Source organism: Chionomys nivalis, chromosome 5, assembly GCF_950005125.1.
Source record: "Chionomys nivalis chromosome 5, mChiNiv1.1, whole genome shotgun sequence".
NCBI lineage: Eukaryota > Metazoa > Chordata > Mammalia > Rodentia > Cricetidae > Chionomys > Chionomys nivalis.
Genome location: NC_080090.1, coordinates 21,787,972 through 21,810,566, shown reverse-complemented (window position 1 = coordinate 21,810,566; position 22,595 = coordinate 21,787,972). Strand labels below are relative to the sequence as shown.

The 22,595-nt window shown below is 45.1% G+C and overlaps 1 protein-coding gene across 1 annotated transcript in view; it reads right to left on the bottom strand.

The window, feature by feature from the left end:
- LOC130874443 (sodium/potassium-transporting ATPase subunit alpha-4) overlaps positions 1 to 20,381 on the bottom strand; it is a 35,697-nt gene extending 15,316 nt beyond the window's left edge. Inside the window, exons 1-12 of the mRNA XM_057769789.1 lie at positions 20,229 to 20,381; positions 19,987 to 20,046; positions 16,523 to 16,726; positions 15,881 to 15,994; positions 13,512 to 13,646; positions 12,937 to 13,054; positions 8,534 to 8,802; positions 6,983 to 7,184; positions 6,598 to 6,707; positions 6,268 to 6,402; positions 2,234 to 2,423; positions 1,949 to 2,121 (exon numbers count right to left, since the gene is read on the bottom strand). Coding sequence (XP_057625772.1) covers positions 1,949 to 2,121; positions 2,234 to 2,423; positions 6,268 to 6,402; positions 6,598 to 6,707; positions 6,983 to 7,184; positions 8,534 to 8,802; positions 12,937 to 13,054; positions 13,512 to 13,646; positions 15,881 to 15,994; positions 16,523 to 16,726; positions 19,987 to 20,046; positions 20,229 to 20,381 — 1,863 coding nt within the window. The remainder of the gene's footprint in view (positions 1 to 1,948; positions 2,122 to 2,233; positions 2,424 to 6,267; positions 6,403 to 6,597; positions 6,708 to 6,982; positions 7,185 to 8,533; positions 8,803 to 12,936; positions 13,055 to 13,511; positions 13,647 to 15,880; positions 15,995 to 16,522; positions 16,727 to 19,986; positions 20,047 to 20,228) is intronic.
- Positions 20,382 to 22,595: the final 2,214 nt, after the last annotated feature.

Below are 22,595 nucleotides of genomic sequence, written 5' to 3'. Positions count from 1 at the left end.
GCTTTGGGGGTCATGCACCAATTATTTGGTTTCTTTTATTCAGTAGTCTGTGACAGTCATCAGCTCTGTGTCACCACCACTTGGTGGGGGGATGGTGGCTCAGGAAGGGTTTGCTTCAGAACAGACTCCTACGTGTCTATTACATTTTGTACATTTTGAGAGATGTTGCCATCCTTCTGTCTTATACTTCCCTACCAGGAGAGGGAATGATTCACAACTCCTCACTGAGCCTGCTAACTTCCCATCGGGCTAGAGTGCAGACGGAGGTACACAACTGTAGTGAGACCTAGAAACAGGAGCTGTTCAGACAGCATTGAGCCTCCTAGCTCATGGTCAGTCCTACGAGTCCTCTCAGGCTGTGGTGGCATCCTGATTGTTGGGCATCCTGATGCGTATTACTTCTCTACTCTCTATTTGGGCCTCCCCACCTGTTGGCACACTTGTGGCTCTCTTCTTACCAAAGAGATCCACAAATCCCCAGGTGAGATAAATTGCTGGCTATAGTCAGAATGTTATTCCTTATTCTAATAGTCTACCTCTAAGCTCAGAAAACTCAGATGAATGCTTCCTTCCACAATATGGGAGGGTATCTTACAGCACTTTGGGGAAACATTAACATTGGTTATTGTATGGTGATGTTTTGTAATAATGCCATCTCCTCAAAGAATTTACTGCCTCGGCAGTTTTGTAAGGTGGTGATTAAAAAATTGATGCAACCTAATTTTCCCCATCGTTTCTTTAGTTCCACTGCAGGGAACCACTATTTAACTAAGCATTGTTCAGGACGACTCTTAGACAAATTGCCAACAGTCGCAGGTCTAATGGAAGAGAAGGTCTCTCCAGCTGAGAGACCTCCTCCCCCAAAGTGCCTCCAAAGCCTCTGCTCTATCCAGTTCTTCCCACATCTAGAGGATGCAGCTGATTCAGAATATAAGGTCTGAGCAGCAAGATGTGAGTCTTGGGCCAGTGTATTGACTTAGCGGATACAAGCACTTGCTGTACGAGCCTGACAACCTGAGTTCAAATCCTGAAGCACCCAAGATGGGAAGAATTGACTTCTAAAGATTTTTCTCTGAACTACCCATGTGCATCATGACATGTGTGTTCCCTCACCTATGCACACACACACACATACAGTCATTCAGTCAACATTTTAAAGACAATGATATGAGCCTTTGACACCTAGAAACATGAATAGACAGAGTCTCAGAAATGGGGAAATTCCATTGCTGCCTTCCTATGACAGCCAAGATCCACCTCACCAGAGACTTTCCACTTCTGGGTTTGCGATAGTGGAGTTCCACTTTTAGTTTCGGTTTTCTTTAAGGATCAGGTTTGCAGCTGTTCACTGCACGTCAGGTCCCCAGCTCGCTCTATGACTCATCCTCACTATGGCCTGCTCCAGCCGCCAGGCACCTTACCCTCACAGTGTTACCGTTCATCCCAATACCAGCTCCCTAGCTCCTCTGTAGGGCAGCAGTAGGAGCTTGTTCAAAATGTGCAACCTCCAGGGGCCTAGATCTACTGAATCAAGATAGGAGGAGATGGGGGTGGGGTGAGGAGAGGGAGAGGGAGAGAAGGAGAGGGAGAGGGAGAAAGAGAGAGAATTCCCAAACTGGGCTAAGAAGCACTGCTTGACAGTGGTTTCAAACTGTGTGCTCAATAGAATTTCCAGAAACTTTTAAGTACTGATGTCTGAGAGCCATCCTGGGAAGTATGGGGTTCAGCTTAGAGTTTTCACGCTTCCTTGGTGATTCGAACTATCCATGAGAGACAGGCTTCTGGGGAAAACATCCTATTAGGCATCTCCTAAGAGTAGACGCCATAGACTCAAGGAGGCCGAAATCAGTCGAACCAAGGTTATTTGGCACCTACTCTGGACCAAGCTTTCTACTACCTGCTCCAACTTGTGATGGGTGAGGGGCTCTTGGGGAGGGCAGGAATTTACCTTAATCCCTGCGCTTCGACACTTGCCCACAGCATCAGGCACAGCAGTTCGAGGCGGGTCAATCATGGATATGAGGCCCGTGAAACACAGATTTTCCATGGGAAAATTTATTTCATCTGTATTGAACTGGAATCCCTTAGAGAAGTTGCTAGGCAAGTTCAAGAAGCAGAACCCTGGAGAGAGAGAAGGGCCCAGCAGTCATTCCCACGCTGTCTCCTGCCACACACCCACAAACGGTTACTTTGATGGCTTTTTTTTCAAAGCCAACCCCCCATAACTCCTCACCCAGCACGCGCTCTCCCAGACCTCCCAGTTCTAAGTAGGCATTTTGGAAGTCTGTCTTCATTTCCTCATCCATGGGGTACTCCTGCCCATTCAGCATGAAACTGGTGCAAAAATCCAAGATCCTCTCGGGAGCACCCTTCATCAGCAGCACGTGGGCTTGGGAGTCATCTTCCAGAAGGTGGATGGACATCTAGGGAGGGGGAAATGTAGTGAAAGAGCCAGGTGGCGGGGGGGGGGGGGGGGGCATAGGAGGGGAGGGGGAGCATGGGGCAAAAATCCGGAGGGAAGTTTTTTAAGATTAAGTAAGACTCTGACAGCCTGCTTCATATCCACCTCCCACCCTCAATCAGGACAAATCAGACTCAAGCAGAGCCCAGTGCCATCCATTGCACTGGAACCTAGTATCTGCTCAGGAATTCTCTGAAGACATAGCAGGTACTCTCCTTTCTCCCTGATTCCTTGCTGATTGGATGGTTCAAGTGAGTTCGAAGACCAGTTTGTTCTCAAGCCAGAATCGTGTCTTATCTACTTTATGAGCTCAGCTAAGTTCAGTCAAGCCTGAGAAACCTTAGTTCCTTTCATAGATAGTGAAAGCAACTTGCCTACTTTATTGGGTTTCTTCTTTTAAATGACATTTTTATTTTATGTGCATTGGTGTTTTGCCTGCGCGTGTGTGTGTAGGAGAGAGCGAGGGTGTAAAATCACTTGGAGCTGGATTACAGACAGTTGTGAGCTGTCATGTGGGTGTTGGGAATTGAACCTGGGTTCTCTGGAAGAGCAGTCAATGTTCTTAACCACTGAGCCATCTCTCCAGTCCCCTTTATTGTTTGTCTGTCTGTTTTTAAGGAGAGAGTTGTAAAACAAAAGCAAGCAAGCAAGCAAACAACCCAAAACTTTGAGACTGAAACACAGACAAAATAAATTATCCATAGCCATTCTTCTATAAGCTGGAGTTGCCCCCAAGGAAGACTGCCTACTGACTGGATGCCTGATGGTGGAGGGGAAGGTATACATTCGTGACACAAATCTGCAGAGACCACACACCAGAGGGAGCAGTCAGGTGGCTTGTGTTTAGCGGTTGCCTCCAGGCACCCCCCGTAGAGTTCCTCTTTTAACTTATAGGAACTGCCTGCTATGGCCCCTGTTGGAGACTGAATCAGCAAATTGAGAGGAACTGTGGGAACACCGAGGAGGCCAGACAGCACTTCCCGGATGTCGAGTGGGGTGAGCCACTGGTGCATAAAATGTGACTACGATTGATTGGTTAGAGAATGATTAGTGCGTTCAAGATATGGTTAAGTGGGAGCTGGAGAGATGGCTCAGAGGTTAAGGACGCTGACTGTTCTTATAGAGGTCCTGAGTTCAATTCCCAGCAACCACATGGTGGCTCACAACCATCTACAATGAGATCTGGTACCCTCTTCTGGCATGCAGTCATACATGGAGGCAGCACACTGTATTGTATACATAATAAATAAAATCTTTAAAAAAAAAAAAGATATGGTTAAGTGGTTAAAAGGGAAAACCTTGTTTAAAGGAGGAAACTGTAAGATTAACAAAGCTCAGTCATCTCGGTGCTCAATGAATCTTTGCTGAATGAATAAAAGGCTCAGGTGAGCACAAGATCTTCTGACCCACTAACCTGGTCACGGGGAATAAAACTGGATAGAAGATTATAGATAGGGGCTTACAAGATTGCTCTACAAATAAAGATGCTTGCGGTCAAACCTGAAGACCTGAATTTGATTCCTGGACTGACAGTGGAAGGGATGGACCAGTTCCCACAGATCGTCTTCTGGCCACACAGAATCCATTACACACACACATACACACCCCAAAATAAGTATTTTGGCTGGATGTGGTGGCATATACTTTTAATCCCAGCACTCGGGAGGCAGAGATAGGTAGATCTCTGTGAGTTCAAGGCAGCCTGGTCTATATAATGAGTGTCACACTATGTAGAGAGACATAGCCTCAAAAAGAAAAAGAAAAGAAAAGCAACAAAAAAAGAAACATGTTGTTTGTTTGTTTGGCAGGATCTCACTATGTAGCCCTGGCTGGCATGGAATTTATGTAGACCAGGCTGGAATTTAGAGAGATCCTCATGCTCCTGCCTCTTGAGTGCTGGGATTAAAGGCATATACCATCGTATCTGACCAAAAATATAAATGTTTCATAAGATTACAGATAAAGAAGATGGAGAGAGAAATCAGAAATGCTCAGACTAGAATGTATTTGATTTCCATTTCAGAGATGGTAGGAGACCAAGCTCTGCAAACGACAGACAGGCTAAGGAAGACACATTCCTTTCAAAGACTGGAGTCTTTGCCCTTGGAGCAAGCTAATTATAGCAGTTCACTAAGTCTGCCAGAGCTAGTGTCTGCTGGAGCTGAGTCCAGCGGATTGGCCTGTCACACACATGTACCACAGAGACCAGTTCTGCCACTTGAATGCTATTCAGTAGCTCAGAAACACTCATACAGTAATTTTGGGGAACATGGTTGCTTGTTGGACATCCCAACAATGTCATGAATATGTCCGACTTTTATTTTTAACCACATAGAGGGAGAGGTACCTAATTCATCCAAAGGCTTTACTCGTACTCTGCCAAGCCACAAAATTCCTGTCTGGCTAGCAAGGCCACCAAGTGTCAGGAAAAAAAAATGGGACTAAGGTTTGTAGTTTATTTGCAGATCTGGGAGATCTGTTTTATTAAAGTGACTGAGACAAGTTTAGACAGAAGGTATGGATCTACTTGTCTCTTAGGGTTCCATCAGAAATTCATAGTAATCGAGTATTAAGAAATCTATATGGACTGTGATTGTGTTGTTATGTCTGAAGACATAAAAGCAAAACTGACTTAAGAGTCTTATTTCATACACTCAAATGTCTGGTCTTCATGGAAATACAAGGAATTGAAATGCTTGAATGAACTGGCCTGGTCTGCCTCCAGCCATGGAGAGGCTGCTCACTGTTTCCTACTTTCTACTGAAATCCTGTCTTCAGATTAGGCTCGCATTCTTGTTACCACCATGGGTTATTTTGACTTTTCTTCTTCCTTCTCCTCCTCCTCCTTTCTTCTTCTTTTTTAGACAGGGTCTCATACTATAAGTCAAGCTTCCCTTGCACTCAGGGTAACACTCCTGCCTCAGCCCCCTCCTCCATGCTGAGCATATAGGCATGAATCACCATGCATAGCCTCTCGGGATTTCATTGTTTGTGCCACTGGGCATTACTCAGCCTTTTCCTTTCCTCCCTGGATAATAAATCAATGCCTTTAGAAAATAAAAAATATCCTTTAATCCCAGCACTCGGGAGGCAGAGGCAGGCGGATCTCTGTGAGTTCGAGACCAGCCTGGTCTACAGAGCTAGTTCCAGGACAGGCTCCAAAGCTACAGAGAAACCCTGTCTCGAAAAACCAAAAAAAAAAAAAAAAAAAAAAAAAAAACCAAAAAAAAAAAAAAAGAAAAGAAAAAATATGACACATTGTACTACTAGTGACCCCTGACTGCCTCACTGATGGCCGCACCAGAACTTTATGGAGGGAAAAGGGCTATTTGATGGCTAAGGAAACAGAATGGCTTGTAGACAGACTTTTGTCTACATAGCAGACACTGGCATAGGCTAATAGTTGTTTGTGGTTCCCACCAGCCAACCTTGACTGCTTCCGTCTCAGCAAACTTGGAACTTGCTCTGTACACCAAGCTGACCTCGAACTCACAGAGATTCCTCCTGAGTGCTGGAATTAAAGGCATGTGCCACGGCCAGGCCTTAGTGAGCTTTTTAAGACATGTTTTGTTGCGGGTGGCGGGGGTGAAAATTCCGCTAGAAACGATTCCTTTATCACCCAGTTCTCCCGTTTGCACTGCCACTTCCCTGGAGGTGAGCGTTCCTCCTAGTTGGCCTGCTGGTTCTCCAGAGCTACTGCCCTGCTCAGAAGTACAGCCGGAAGCCAAAGCATAGCTTCCCTATTGCGAATCCATTCTGTCCCCCACACCCCGCCCGCCATTCTCCTACCTTTCTGGGTTCTGTACCTGGTACTTGTTGGTAGAATTAAAGGGGATCTCTGCCACCTTGGGGTTTTTCTGTCTCATTTCATTCACAGGGCTGTAGGACTGTTCAATGAATTTTAGGAGCGCTGACTCAGAAGCATCCCCTGTTGTTACCCGCTGCAAGGAAGGATTTGGATGAGCCCCAGGGATACACCATCTGGGCATAGGATTTGCCTGTGGTCTCAAGGAGAGGCATGGAATGGGGAGGGAAAGGGGTGTAGAAAATCACCGAGGGTGGGCAGAGAAGCAGACTTTTTGGGAAGAGGGGCAGATATATACTCATCACTGAGGTACCCTCTTTTCATTTGATACCTTAGCTATGGGGACAGATTCCTGATGAGGCCTAAAGTCAGCCCGGTTACAGAGGCCAGCGATTCGAGCCAGGTGAAACCAGGTGTCCGAGGACTTGGGAAATGTTTTCCCTAGGTAGGAAGGAAGTGTTAACAAACAGAATTTAATACAAGGGATTAATTACACTTGCAGGGAGAGGTAGGGGATTAGGAGGTTCAAGGTCATCTCCAGCTACTTATTGAGTTGAAGGGTCAACAAACACGGAAACTCAAGGTTATTCATATTCTCTTTAACAACCAAGTACCACCTCCTCCCATCACCAGATTCTATCTGTCTCCTGTTTGCCATTCTCCTAAGGATCCCAGCCCAAATCCTCCTTCTCTAGGCTACCCAGGCCGCTAGTCACCGGTAGTTTGTTCCTCACTGGTGTCAGCCTCATACACAGTCTTATCAAACCACAAGTGGGCCACTGTCATACGGTTCTGGGTGAGGGTGCCAGTCTTGTCCGAGCAGATGGTGGAAGTGGAGCCGAGGGTCTCCACTGCCTCCAGGTTCTTCACCAGACAGTTCTTGCGGGCCATGCGCTTGGCGGTCAGGGTCAGGCACACCTAAAGTCACCAAAAGAGGCAAGAATGGATTGATGGGGGGGAGGACTATTCACGTCATTTGCTTTGGAAATTCGGTCTTTTTTTATTTCCCTTTTATCCTTGACCAGTCTTTAGAAACCCCACCTGTGATCATCATAAACAACACTGAGGGAGCGATTTCGATGTGTACTTTCTGGCAAGAGTTTCAGGGCCTTCCTTCACCAGCATGGCTGTCACAGAGCACAAAGCCCTTCCCCAGAAGGCGTTTAGACCTCTATCTAGTATCCTCTTCTTCATCCTGGGCTGCCTCCTCTCTCTCAGATCCAGTCTCTCCAAGGACCACACAGAGAGGTAAGGCTTTATTATGGCATACAGTGCTGTGTATGAACCTGGGCATGTTGCCAGTAGTTCCAGAAAAATTTGGCAGGAGGGAAAGATGACATTGGGAAGCAATGTCACAGTACTGAAAAGTCCTTGAGAAATCACTTAAATCAGAAAGTGTCTGTTAATCATAAATCGAATGCAAGGTTCTTTTAAAAACTAGCAAATTATTGTGTTGTGGATGTGTAAGTATAGAATTCCAATTATGGAATTGCAATCAATCACTAGTCCCAATGTTTTACACACCCTAAATGTTATTCTTATTTCTATTTTAAAAAGAATATTGAGAAGTTAGAGCATACCCCAAACAAGCTGTTAGTGTGACAGAGAGCTAATACCTTCTCACAGGAAGAATGGTTAAGGACAAGGTTACCTAGAGAATCTGAGGGGGCATGGTGACTACATCCAACGGGGTGGGGACTGGAACGTCGGAGACGGAGAATCAACTTATTTTGGTTGGGAAAACTAGGATGAAATAGGGAATCATATTCCTGCTCAACACAGTGAAATTTAACGAAGTGATCCAAGAGCAAACTAGGCAAAGACAAAGAGGAGCTATGTTCTCCATTCCCAGAGAAAACCACACAATTACCCTCCACGGATCTTTATAGAGGACATTCGGTGTTGCCTCAAAGGTTCACTTTAAATGGCCTTGAAGTCCTTTGCACTAGGAGTCTGTAATTTCAAATTAATCTTTCTCTAAAAACTGTGAATATTTTTCAAGTATTGAATACTTGAGGCCCAGAGATCTGAAGTGGTTTGGCTGAGTTTAACAGCTCCAGAACAGAATGCACTTTTTCTCTCTTGTGCCTTGCTTCCTCTTTCACTGAGGAGAAAGAGGTGAGGGTAGAGGAAGTCAGTGTAATGTTGGGAGCTAACTGCCCACACTTAAGATGTTCAACAACAGCCAAATCCATACGAGTGATTTCATTCCCCTGGGGTTACTTGTCTGCCCAGAGGCCACCCCCCCCCACATCTTGTTGACTCACAGTGACAGTGGCCAGCAGCCCTTCCGGCACATTGGCCACAATGATGCCAATCAAGAAGATGACAGCATCCAGCCAGCCGTAGCCCAAGATAAGCGAGAGTGAAAAAAATGTGATGCCAAGGAAGATGGCGACAGCTGTGATCAGATGGATGAAGTGTTCGATTTCAACAGCAATGGGGGTCTGGCCTATCCCCAAGCCAGATGTCAGAGAAGCAATTCGGCCCATGACTGTGGAGTCTCCTGTAGCGATCACAATACCCCGGGCTGTTCCTGTGGATGAAGGGAGAAGCTGTGATACCATACCATGGGAAACTTACCTAGGTGGTAAGAGAAACTTGTGTTTTCTTTCTTTTTTTTTTTTTTTTTGGTTTTTCGAGACAGGGTTTCTCTGTGGCTTTGGAGCCTGTCCTGGAACTAGCTCTTGTAGACCAGGCTGGTCTCGAACTCACAGAGATCCGCCTGCCTCTGCTGGGATTAAAGGCGTGCACCACCACCGCCCGGCCCCGAGAAACTTGTGTTTTAATGAGGCAGCTTTTGGTGGGTTCTTGGCTAGCCACAGGAAGAGGGAGTTGCCTGGGAGTCAACCATGTAGTTACATGGTGGACTTTCAGCTCTACAGTTCAACTTCTGAGAAGAGTGAGGCTAAAGGTTGAGTTGATTACCAATGGCAAGTGTTATAACCAGTCATGTCTATATAATAAAACACCCATTAAAAAGCCAAGACAATTGGGTTTGAAGAACTTCCAGACTGGCAACACATGGAGGTGCCTGGAGGGTGGCATCCTCAGAGAGGACCCAAAAGTGCCACCCAGAGAACATACAGAAGCCCACATACCATTCCCTACGCATGCTTCCCTTCTGGGTATTCACTTGCATCCTATTAAATGTAAGAGATGGGAAATGTAGGCCGAGTGCTTCCCTGAGGTCTGTGAGCCTCAAGGAAGAAGTCATGGGAATCCCAGTGCATAGTCAATCTGCCAGAAATATGGATGACAACCTATTACTTTGGATTAGAGTCTGAAGCAAGAAGAGTCCCATGGGATCGAGCCCTCATCTGATGCTATTTTGAGGCAGTTAACTGTCAAAATTGGACTGAGTTTTGGGGAACTGATAGGGAATCCCTCCAGTAGGACACAGGATTCTATGTAGACAGAAGTAGCAAGGGGGGAAGCCAAGGCCTGCTAAGTATCCTACAGGGCACAGTTCAGCCCCCCTCTCTACTCACAGCAAAGAGCTCTCTAGTCCTCAGTATTGGTAGTTGAGAAACTCTGCCTGAAGAGCCCCCTCCCTGCTTTTCTGGCTAGAGCTAGTCTGACCTCTGCTGGGTAGCACAGGCCATCACAGCCCCCCCCCCCCAGCTCTGCTCTCTACCTACAAGGGCAGCTTGGACCTCGTGGTTGACTTTACCCACGCGTGGTACAGGACATTCACCTACAAGCTTGAAACAAGGTTATTTAAAACCACCCTTCCTGCTTTGCCACAGTGCCTGTAATTTCCACCACTCAAGTCATAGAATTATCAAGAAACTCATAGAAAAAGGCAGAAACATCAACTTCGTAAACAACTCTCTCTTTTTCCTGAGACAAAGGACTATGCTCTAGGGAACTCAGGCTTCCTTATACTTAAAGTGGGATGACGCACATCCCAGATGATGTAGGGTACACCTAGAAATCCAGCATTTGAAAGGCTGGGGTAGAGGATTGCTCAGAGTTCAAGGCCAGTGTGGGCTACAGGCTGAGACTTTGTCTAAGGAAGAAAGAGGAGGAGGAAGGGAAAGGAGGAGAGAAGGAAGAGGAAGGAGGAGGAAGAATAGGAGGAAGAAGACAGGAGGAAACAAAGTACCTAAAAATTGTGCAATTAAATGTAATTAATTGAGTATATAATATAATTAATGTCCAAAAGAGTCCAGAACAAGGTTGGCTATGTGGTAGGCTAGGCTTCCAACTTTGTTCTCACCTTCAGTTGACTAAACGATTTCCTGAAGGACCAATATAAAATGATATGTGTGGCTCAGTAGGAGCAGCTCCCTCATCCACAGGGGCAGGGAGCAGCTTGGGGTCTCCAGTTCTAGAACCACCTTCAGAAACAGTCCAGGAGCAAGGGGCCAGAGAGATGGCTCAGTGCTGAAGAGGATTTCCTGCTCTTGCAGAGAACCTGGCCTTGGTGCCTAGACCTATATGATGGCTCACAGCAATCTATATATAACTGCAGTTCAAGGGGATCACTTCCTCTGACCTCCTTGGGCTCCTGAATACATTGGGACATGTACATAAAATCTCTCTCTCTCTCTTTCTTTCTCTCTCTCATCTATCTATATGGATATATATATCTATGGATCTATCTATCTATCTATCTATCTATCTATCTATCTATCTATCATCTATCTAGAGTCCAGGAGGAGAGTTCTCAGCTGGGGCAGGCTAGTATTATGAGGAAAGAGATCCTGTAAAGGGTCACAGTATAAAGCACCCCATAGACAATCTTTGAACTGGTTGACAGAAGTGTTCTGAACCTTTTTGAAAATACTAAAATGACTGAAAGATACCGAAAGGATTTCATATTGTTGATAGGGTAGGTGTGGGTGGCTATGATGTCATCTTAATCTATTTTGTAGGATGATTTAGCTTGAAAAGATGAAATATAATAAATGGTCTCTATGTGTCTAGAGACAAGAGTTGGTTAGCATCCAACTAGAAGACGACCAACAAGGACAGGTATCCTGTATCCTAGGCCAGACTCTTCCCTCATATGCTTTCCATATGTCATCAGAGAAAGAGCGCAGGCTCCCTACACACTTGGGAACACAGAGAGGCATTTGTGCCACTGCCCGTCAAGGTCAAGCAATGACAGCTGGAGACAAGGCTAGAGTGGTATTTATATAACTAATTTGTAAATTAGTCTAGGGCAAAGGTTAAAGGGGGAAGGGAGCTAGTCTAAGGAAAATTACTGAGCAAGTTGCACAAACATTCCTTAGTTTGGCTGATATGGGCGTGCACACTTCTTTTAACTTCAGCACTCAGGAGGCTGAGGCAGGTGAATCTCTGTGAGTTCAAGGCCAATCTGGTCTACAGAGCGAGTTCCAGGATAGTCAGGCATTGTGAAGCCTGAAATGTTTCAAAAAACAAAATTTCTTAGCTTAATCTAGCTAGTTCCACCCTTTTGGCTACATTTTGGGTTCTTTTTGTCTATGAAATAAACTCCCTTTTACCCAGATAGACCCTTGTTTCTCGACTGGAATGTTCTCACTCACTCTTCCCTAACTATCAGTGGCATATGCTTAGTGAATGAAAAAAACCTACTTCAGAAACATAAATCTCAGAAAATTTCCCTCCTAAAATGGAGCAGCAGAAATCCAGTAATTTTAGAGAAATCTTGTTAATTTACATTTTTTGTTCATTCACCTAATCATATATTTTATATATTGTGTACAAATCATGTGATACTATTTTTTCTGGTTGGATTCTTCCTTAATGTCCACTGAGCACTAGAGTTACTAGTAAGGTATTTCCAAGTGAAAAGTTTGATGAGGAGAGGTTATTAGCAATCTCAGTGCTGAGCGGAGTGGAGCAGGGAAGGAAAGAGCTTGGCCTTTGGGAGACAGACTTGCATTTGAATCGGCTAATCTTCCTCTTTTCTGCTGAGTCATACTCTTAAGTATGGTGCGCATGTAATTTCTTTAAACTTTAGACTTTGTGTGTGATACTGTGAGAATCAAGAAAAAATGTTATAGTAGTTGACACTAACTACCTGCGTTTATGCATTCAGCAAAAAGCAATTATCTCTAGACAACAAAGCATTTATTCTTAAGCACTAGTAATGGTTTGCAAATGGTTTCTTTAAGGGCAAAGGAGAGAGGGACATAATGATGCCAAGCCTTTTGTCACCACTTTGGTCAGAACCAACTTCTGGCTCAAGGGTGCCTTCCTTCCATTCAAGTGACAAAGCCAACGTTTGAATGGTAAGGTTTGAGGGACACCCCTGGTAACTCACACTTGCAGGGCTGCTATTTTCCTCTGCAAGGTAAAATGAAGTTAGGAGAATGACCCAGCAGGGATGGATAACTTTCCTCCATTCTGTGCCATTTTCAACACAAAAATCAGTCTCCCCACCAGCTAAAACAACTGTCCACAGCTATAGGGCACCTACAGTGTATTAGACCTGGTGCTAAGCATTTTGTATTTATGTCACTTAGTCCATAGATAATCTATGGGCGGCAATATTTAGTACACAAATTTGGAAATGATGGTCTTGACCTTTTACCAAAGGTCATCAAGCTTCAGCGCGATGGAGAAACCAAGTTGGTAAGGGTCTTCCTACTCCAAAATCTTTAGAAACAGAAGGTTGAAAAGCCTTGTGTTTCCACCTCTGCTTTTGAGTCTGTGCTGCGTATGGTGCACTATTCACCTTCTACACAGTTGGTGGAGAAGAAGATGATGTTCCGAGTCTCCAAAGGGTTCTCATGGGTGCATTCAGGGCAGCGAGACTGGGGTTCAGACTCCCCAGTCAGGGAGGAGTTGTCTACCTGGGGTGGCAAGGAGGATCAATTAAAAGGCAAGCATAGGAGAGATTCATTTATGAAGACAACATCACCTTACCTGTCCTAACCATCATGACATTAACATACAGAGATAAGCAAATGTCCTTCCAGCTCCTTATTGTCTCACTTTTTTTGTTTGTTTGTTTTTGTTTTTGTTTTTTAGAGACAGGGTTTCTCTGAAGCTTTGGAGCCTGTCCTTGACCTAGCTCTTGTAGACCAGGATGGCCTCGAACTCACAGAGATCTGCCTGCCTCTGCCTCCCGAGGACTGGGATTAAAAGTGTGCACCACCACCACCCGGCTTTGTCTTACTTCTAAACCATCCTCATCACAAGGTTCTGAATAGTAGGATCATATTTTCTGTACCTAAGCTCAGGTCCTTATCATACCTTCGAACCATACATTGCCTTAGACTCCCTCCTCTGCTTTCCAGACCTCCTCACCTTACATCCTTGTGCAGCGATAACCCTGATATCAGCGGGGATTTGGTCTCCACCCTTCACTTCTACTAGGTCTCCCAGAACCACATCTTTTACATTGATTTGCATCTTCTCTCCACCTCGAATTACCAGAGCTTGCTGGAGGAAGATAATATAGGATTGTTATGCAGCTTCCTGCCTTGCCCATCTTGCTCCAACCCTAGAAGTTTCCATTTCGAACTCCTTTCTCCTGTGCTTTGCACCATAATAGTCTTGAGTTTCAGCAGATTGTGTACTTCTGCCGTCGCTGTCTGCAGAGTCTTTGCTATGTGACTTTGGTGGCCTTGCCATTAAGAGGTGGGATCTATCTCTTAGTTTCTAAACGTAGACTTGGCCACGTAATCGCTCCCCTTACCCCGTGAGATATTAGCAAGTGTGGTACAAACAAAGGCTTAGAAACGTTTTCCCTGCTATTCCCAGGAACCCCTCTGCTCCCATGAACAAGACAGAGCCCCAACCAACCCAGTTATTTCAACTGAGGCTCCAGAGGAGTCAATAAAGTTATTTTATATTCCTACCTAGCACAAGCTAAAGTCACAGACCACAGCAGCAGCTCAGACACAGGGACAAAAGCCCTGTTTGGGGCAGTGTATTAGGTCACCAGTGCTACCTGATAAACTCCAAGTTCCTAATCAAAACTCTTACTGGAGGAAAAGTTTAAATTATGACAGGAGAAGAAACTCTTAAGCAGCAAGGCTCGAACATGATAATACCGTTGCATGATTCCAGAGACTTTTTAAGCGTCCAGACCTGCATTTAGGAACTCCAATCTGCTGTCATACTATTTCTAGATACCTTACAAAAATTTAACTTCAAAATAATTTTTAAATTTCAGAAAAGTTTCCGTAATGAAAATAGTGACAAGCACACCTGTAAAACTTTTACCGTCATCGCCTACTAACTTTTAATCTCATTTGCTTTGTCCTTTTCTGTCTCTAAGTTACATGCATCATGACAATTTATGCCAAACACTTCTGTGTTTATTTTACAAGAATTATGTTATCTTCTCTCTTTAAAAAAAAGATTTTTTTAAATTGTACTTGTATGTGTATGTGCCATGTTCATGCCTGGTGTCTGTGAGGCCAGAAGAGAAGGAAGGATGAAAGTCCTATGGAACTGGAGTTACAGGTGTTGTAAGCCGCCTTTAGGGTATGGGAACGGAACCCTGGTCCTCTGCAAGAGCTGGGTCTTAGGGTTCTATTGTTGTGATCAGCATCAAAAGCAACGGTGGGAGGAAAGGATGTATGCCACTTACCCTTTCCACAGCACAGCCCATTTGTCCAGGGAACTCAGTAACTCAAGGCAAGAACCTGGAGGCAGGAACTGATTCAGAGGCCACGGAGGGGTGCTGCTTATAGCTTGTTCCCCATGGCTTGCTTAGCCTGCTTTCTTATAACACTCAAGACAGTCAGCCCAGGGGTGGCACTGTCCAAAGCGAGCTGGGGCCTCCCACATCAGTCAAGGAAATGTACCACAAGCTTGCCCACAATCTGGTGGGGACATTTCCTCAACCGAGTTCCCTCTTCCCAAATGACTCTAGTTTGTGTGTCAGGTTGACGTAAAATTAGCTAGTGCAAGCAATTTGAACCAAGATGGACAAGTGCTCTCGGCTGCTGAGCCATCTCTTGGCCCTGCAGTGCTCTCTTCTACAACAGGGCAGTGGTAGCTCCTGCAGGTTCCACGCTGATGCAGTGCTCACATCTACTCTACATTCTAGCTTTTGCTACTTGATCCTAAATTCCTTTTCAGGCCTTACCTCCGGGGCACAGCATCTATAGGCCCAGGCCTAAGACCTTTATCTTTACCAGGATGTTCACACTCCCATATCTTTTCAGCTTCTTTTAAACTGGAACGTTTCCCAGGGTTCATTGACTTTAATGTCAGCCTAGCCACTGGCTTCTTTCTTTTGTTTTTAGTAGAATGTTCTTGTTTGTTTGTTTGTTTCTCGAGACAGGGTTTCTCTGTAGCTTTGGAACCTGTCCTGGAACTCACTCTGTAGACCAGGCTGGCCTCGAACACACAGAGATCAGCCTGCCTCTGTCTCCCTAGTGCTGGGATTAAAGGTGTGTGCCTCCACCGCCTGGCTGGTAGAATGTTCTTGTTTGAGTTGGGGAGGGTCTTTTTTCATTGGATTATCACTTTAGACTAGACAATTCTTTGGTGGTATCACCTGAGTTTCACATTGTTTTCCTGGTAGTTTCTAGGCCCATTCATTACCAGCCTCACTCAGCGCACCCACAGTGGGTTACAGACTCCAGGGAACTGAGTGATTATACAATTGGTCACAATCTGCACTTCCTCCCACTAGGTCCTCCCACACAAGTCCTACCTACCTGAGGTACCATGTTCTTAAAAGATTCCATGATCTTGGAGCTCTTGGCCTCCTGATAATATGAGAAGCAGCCAGTGATGAGGACCACAACAGCGAGTACGATACCCAGGTACAGCTGAAGACAAGGGAAGAAAGTGTGATTGATTAGCACATCCTTTCCTCCCTCTTCATCCCCAGGGACTGCCAAGGCAACAGCTTCCTCTGGATGGAGGAAATCAGAGGGGCTGAAAAGAATCAGGGATGGTGCTGGCACACTAGGCTTCTTAGTAATAGAAACCTGAGCCGTTGCGGTGAGTGGTCAAAAAAATGGCAGAGAATGTGTGGCTTCCTCTCCCATAAAGGTGGGAGGTGGGTAATGAGCCAAGGAAGGTGAGAGATGGAGAGGCAGATGTTCTGAAAGTTAGAGAAAAGGGTTGCAGACGCTGTGACTCTGGCTGGCTGGGATGATGCTTCTCAGGGAGCTGAACCAGACGCTTCCTAGATAAGAAGTTGCTGGGGACCAAGATGGATCAAGAACTTCTCTAGAAAGTTCTGAACTATTGGAGATTTGGACTAGAAGACTTGGGGAGTTCCAGGCTGTTGAACATGAGAGTTTCATGGACTTAGCCACAGACTAGATTAGATGGTAGATTAGCAAACTCACATTATCTTTGTTGATTTTTTCACTGTAATGAACGTGTATGCCATAGGCCAGGAAGCAGAGAAAGGCACCAGTCCACAGCAGGAGGGAAAAGCCACCAAACATTTGTTTACAGAATTTGACCCACTCTGGTGTGGTTGGGGGAGGGCTTAGTGCATTCGGTCCGTTTGCAGACAGAATCTCCTGGGCATCTTTGAGGCTATGGCCCTGGGTGGAGAAGAAATAGGGTTCGGAGAGAAAGCAAAGTTACAATCAAGGATAGGCGTACCCCCCAAATCAGGCCTCTGAATGCCCTTCTAGGTTCTTCCTTGATAAGGTAGAATTTTAGACTTCGTGTTGTATAAGGGGTGTCATTTAGTATACTTACATAGAGCTTTTTTGATTTGTTCATTTGTTTATGAATTGACTTACAAACATTTGAACTCGAATGCTTTACCTTGGGGCTTGGTAGTATGATAGGCACTGAGAATACCCTCTTGAGTAGGCACGGTCTCCACTCCAAGGGTCTGGTGAGATGGCTTAATGGGTAAGGGTGAATGCAGCAAGGCCTGACAACCTAATCCAACACTTGGACTCACAGGGCGGAGAGAATGGAATCCCACAACGTTGTCCCACCTCCGTGTGCATGCTGTGGTGGCTTTACACCCACACACATAAACATAGGCACAATCAATCAACGAAACTAAAGAATACCCCTAGGGAGCTCAAGTCAAAAACAAACAAATAGAAATGATTATGGTGTTCTAGCCTCCTGGGGCTATGATCCACAATGCTGGTTACTAGCATTTACACTTTGGCCTTCTAGTTTGGAAATAAGAGAAAATCAAACTAAAGACACAAATGCATAGATTTTTTTTTCTTTTTTCTTTTTGTTTTTTTTTTTGGGGGGGGGGAACCAGAGTTTCTCTGAGTAGCTTTTGGGTCTGTCCTAGAACTGGCTTTGCAGATCAGGCTGGCCTTGAATGCACAGAGATTCGTTTGCCTCTGCCTTCTGATTGCTGGGATTAAAGGCATGCACCACCACCGCACTCGGATAGATTTTTTTTATTATAGTCTTATGCACACACCTCTGTGCTTTTTCCTTTATATTATGTGAAAATAGAATCTAAACCCTGTCATCCATTCCCTTAACCTCTTCTCAAAAAGACCCAAGGGGCCTCCAATACTTTCTAGGGATCCATAAGGTCTAAAGCTTTTATTTTATTTTATTTTATTTTATTTTAGTTTATTTTGGTTTTTCGAGACAGGGTTTCTCTGTAGTTATTGGTGCCTGTTCTGGAAGTTCTAAAGCTTTTAATAATACATTGTCTTTTTTACTCATTCTTGAGAATGGATGGTTGGCCAGCAAGTTCCAGGATAGCCTGATCTACATAGTGAAACCTTGTCTCACAAAACAAAAAACAAAACAAAACAAAAAAAACCAAACAAATGTGTATGATAGATGTTAAGGATTGACTCTTACTCTTAAATGTTCCCCAAGCAACCTGGTTCCCAGCTTATGGGAAGAATATTAGGAGACAGGGGCTGGAGAGATGGCTCAGAGGTTAAGAGCATTGCCTGCTCTTCCAAAGGTCTTGAGTTCAATTCCCAGCAACCACATGGTGGCTCACAACCATCTGTAGAGGGGTCTGGTGCCCTCTTCTGGCCTGCAGGCATACACACAGACAGAATATTGTATACATAATAAATAAATAAATATTAAAAAAAAAAGAATATTAGGAGACAATTTAGGTGGAGGAAATTGGCCACAGGAAGTAGGCCATGGGAAGTAGGTCACGGGAAGGCATCCTTGAAAGGATTCTTTCTCCACCTTCCTGTCTGCCCTGAGGTAAGCAGCTTTACTCATTTCCTTCCTCCCCTCAGACTCAGAAATAGTGGATCCTCTGGGCAGTAATAGCAAATGCCTTAAATCCCAGCACTTGGGAGGCAGAGGCAGGTGGCTCTCTATGAGTTCAAGGTCAGCCTGGTCTACAAAACAAGTTCCAGGAAAGTTAGGGCTACACTGAGAAACTCTATCTCGAAAAACTAAACAAAACTAAACTAAAAATAATGAAATAGTGGCACCAAGAGACCACGGCCTGAGCCCTCAGAGCTGTGAGACAGAATGACTCTCTACATTGTTTGTCTCCGTCTTATGTTATTTTTCTACTGCTGTGAGGAGACACCATTACCAATGCAGCTTATACAAGAAAGGGTTTGCTGGGGCTCACAGTTCCAGAGGGTTAGAGTCATGACCATCATGGCAGGCAGTAGCTGAGAGCTCGCATCCTGATCCACAGGCAGAAGGCAGAGAGAGAGACAGCTGGGAGTGCCTGGACATTTGAAACTTCAAAGCCTCCATGACACATCTCCCCCAACGAGGCCACACCTTCTAGTCCTTCCCAAGTGTTCCACCAACTGGAGACGAAGGTCTCAAATATTTGAGCCTATGGGGCCCTTCTCATCCAACCCACCACAGATTCAGGAATTCTGTCCCCTAATAGAAAGATGACACTTCAAGATTTCCAGTCTTCATGACATGTTCCAGTAGATTTAATACCAAAAGAGGAGGATTCAGATTTTTCTATTAGAAAACTAGACATTAAAGAAGTTTGGAGCCTGGAGATATGGTTCAATGGTTAAGAGCACTGGCTGCTCTTCCAGAGGACCTGGGTTCAATTCCACCTCTACCTGGCAGCTCACAACTGTCTGTAACTCTAGTTCTAGGGGGATCTGACACCTTCACACCAATGTACATAAGATAAAGTTGTAATAAATTACAAAAAAAATTATGTAAAATATAGGTGGGCGGGATGGAGGCGCACACCTTTAATTTCAGCACTCAGGAGGCAGAGATGGGTGGATCTCTGTGAGTTTGAGGCCCACCTGGTCTACAAGGAGTGAGCTCTAGGCCAGTCAAGGTTGTACAAGGCTGCTGTCTTGAAAACAAACAAAAAAGAAGTTTGTAAAATATAATATTTTTTAAAATGTAGTTGTTTGGTTAAAATATTATCGCTACAAGTTTATAATAAACCTTTCCTTTTCCCCTCCTCTTTCATTCGAAATTCTGGGGGTTGAACTCAGGGTCCCACTCAGGGGTGTACCGCTGAGCTACATTCCTGGCCGCTACTCTATTTGTAAAGGAACTGGAAAATACATTTAAAATTTGCCATCTTTAATTTTACTGTGGCAAATACTGATTATGTTATTTCTACCTAAGCCAAAGCTCTGTGGAGACCTTGATAAATCCTAAGAAACTGAGCAGATCCCGAGGATAAACAAAGGCAGGCCTCTCCCATCTACCTGTAGCCTCTCTCTGGGGTAGTTACTGGGGTCGTCTTTTCCGGCTAGAGTTTCATGGAACTCTGCAGGGCCTGAGGGTAAAAGATACAAACTTGGGTTTGAAGATGGGGGGGGGTGTCTCTGCACTGTCCTTGTGGCCCCAAGTCCATGAGAACCTCTGCCTCTCTTGGGCAGTTCACACTCACCTTGGTCAAGTCCACAGAGTACTTGGCGCTCAACTCATCCAAGGTTAGCTTGTGGTCATCCTAAGGGGACAGAAGAGTCATCACGGTGAGATGGTGACCTCAAGGTCACGTGCAGAGAGGAGGGAGGAAGTGGGAAAGGGAGAGTCCTGGCAGTGTGCTTTGTTCTCCCGGCAGGATGTGGAAGGCAACCAGGCAGAAGGCCTAGAAGTGTTTCAAGGGTGATTTGCTTTGGCTTTCCTCACCATAGCCACTTCCTTCTTCAGCTCCTCTAAATCTTTATTCTTCTTTCGCCCTTTTCGTAGATTTTTATTCATCATTATAGGCCTCGCATCAGGTTTTGGGCTTAGATTAGGCTCCTGAGGGGCCACAGTCTCTTTTTCCTTTCCAGGCTCCATCACGTGATCTCTAGACACAGCTGGCTCGGCTCAACTAGTGCGAAGAAAGCAAAAAGGGTAAGGATGTGGGAGCGAGTGGCAGGAAGGGTCACGGAGTTGGAGGTGGGCGGTGGGGTGGGAAGAGTAAAGGAGTGAGATGAATGGGGAGAGGAGTCGCGGTGCAACACCGGAAAGGAAAGGTGCGCAAGGGAGCAGGTCTGAGCGGCAAGGGTGGAGAAGGAAGCACCAGGCCGAGTGAACCTGCAGGTAAGGGTGGAGGTACAGAGAGGGAGATGGGCGTGGAGGGTACCTGGGTACCTAAAAGATGAAGACTGAGGGGCTCAGCAGGTGGGAAGTGCAGGTGGGAGCCAAGGTGAGAGTGAGCTTCTGGGCAGGCCAGGTGCCCCAGCCCCAGGTCCTGTGGGTGCCATGGCAACAGCCTAGGCCTGGCATCATAATGGGCTCATGAAAATTCTAATCAAGAACACACAAACCTCACTGTCTTGGGGTGAGGATGACTGGAGCAGGTTCTGCCACAGAGAGACTGTAGATCAGACAACAAAACTAGAGCAAAGTCTTTGTATGGTCATGTGACTTCCGAGGCTAGGAATACTCCAGTTAGGTGGCTCAAAAACTGAAGGTGTGTGTGTGTGTGTGTGTGTGTGTGTGTGTAGGTGTGTGTGTGTGTGTAGTTATTGGTCTCTTGCTGGTTCAGAACTGGCTCTGTACTAGACTGACCTAGGATCTATGTTCCTTCTTTTTTTTTTTTTTAATATTTATTTATTTATTATGTATACAATGTTCTGTCTCTGTGTATGCCTGAAGGCCAGAAGAGGGCACCAGACCTCGTTACAGATGGTTGTGAGCCACCATGTGGTTGCTGGGAATTGAACTCAGGACCTTTGGAAGAGCAGGCAATGCTCTTAATCACTGAGCCATCTCTCCAGCCCCTCTATGTTCCTTCTTTTGTCTCTGCATCCCTGAGTATTGGGATCAATGGTGTGGTCCACCATTTCCAGTTCTAGTGATGCTCTGACATTGACCAATATTGAATTTAATTTTTCAGTTTTGGAGATTGATTAGGGAGATAAACTTTGGGCTTTGGAATGTGTCCTGTTTGAGTACAGAGTCTTCGTCTAATAGCTGTATGACTTTGTGCAGATTAACTACCCTTTCCATACTCCCTTTTCTGTTTAGAAAAAATACCTTCCACCTTGCAAAGTAGCACTCGTAAGAATCAAAGTGAGGCGCTTTACCTCCTAGCTTCTCAAACGGTGTGTGGCTACCCTGTATATGGTTGTGTAACTAAATGGTTGTGTGTGTGCAAAAAAACTGACAACAGTAAAAGTTATACAATAATGACAGATTAATTTTAAATCAAGCATGGGATGAGTCTGGCAGCGCCCACTCCTGTAACGCCATGCAGCTTCGTCATAGCCTTGGTTCTGAGCACACAACATGCACACTTGGTACTGCTACATGGGTACAATTAATGCTGCTAGAAATACCGTGGCCCAATTAAACACTGTGTGTGTGGCCTATGTGTGTGTGTTGCATGTGTGCACATGACACAGTGCCTGTGTTGGAGGACAGAGGACAACTGGGTTCCTGGGACTGGAGCTCGGGCCCTCTAGGGTGGGCAGCAAGTTCCACTACTGCTGAGTCATCACCTCCACGCCCAGTGTTTTTACTATGCATGCAGAGTTTTCTGTTCTCACAGAAACATGACAGAAAACAGTTTCTGAAATGTATTTTTCCTGGTTTGTACTGCATGTTGATGGGAAATGGTATTCTCAGCATTGGTGATTGATTATAAAATAAAAAATTTGATAAGCTCTGAAAAATATTGTTGGGCAATAACAAACATTCAGCCAATATTTAATTATGTAAAAGTAAACAAGCACATTCGTATCACGAGCATGCAAAATCGTGTAACACTTTCTCAGGAGAAAAGGGGTCGCACGTGGAACATTTGAAGAAGCCTTCCTTGCTCCATGCACAAAATAACCTGAGTGTGAACGGTGTGTGTTCAGTAACTATTTTGGATTCATTCTTAGTGGTTTTATGTGCAGCTAAATGTGCAGTTCTCCTTGGAAACAAAACTGTCCCGCATGATATGCAGTATCCCCTTCCTTTAAAATGTCTTGGCTAGCAAGATGGCTTAGCAGGTAAAGGCGTTTGTTGCCAAGCTTGATGACCCAAGTTCGATCCCCAGAACCCACATGGTGGAAGGAG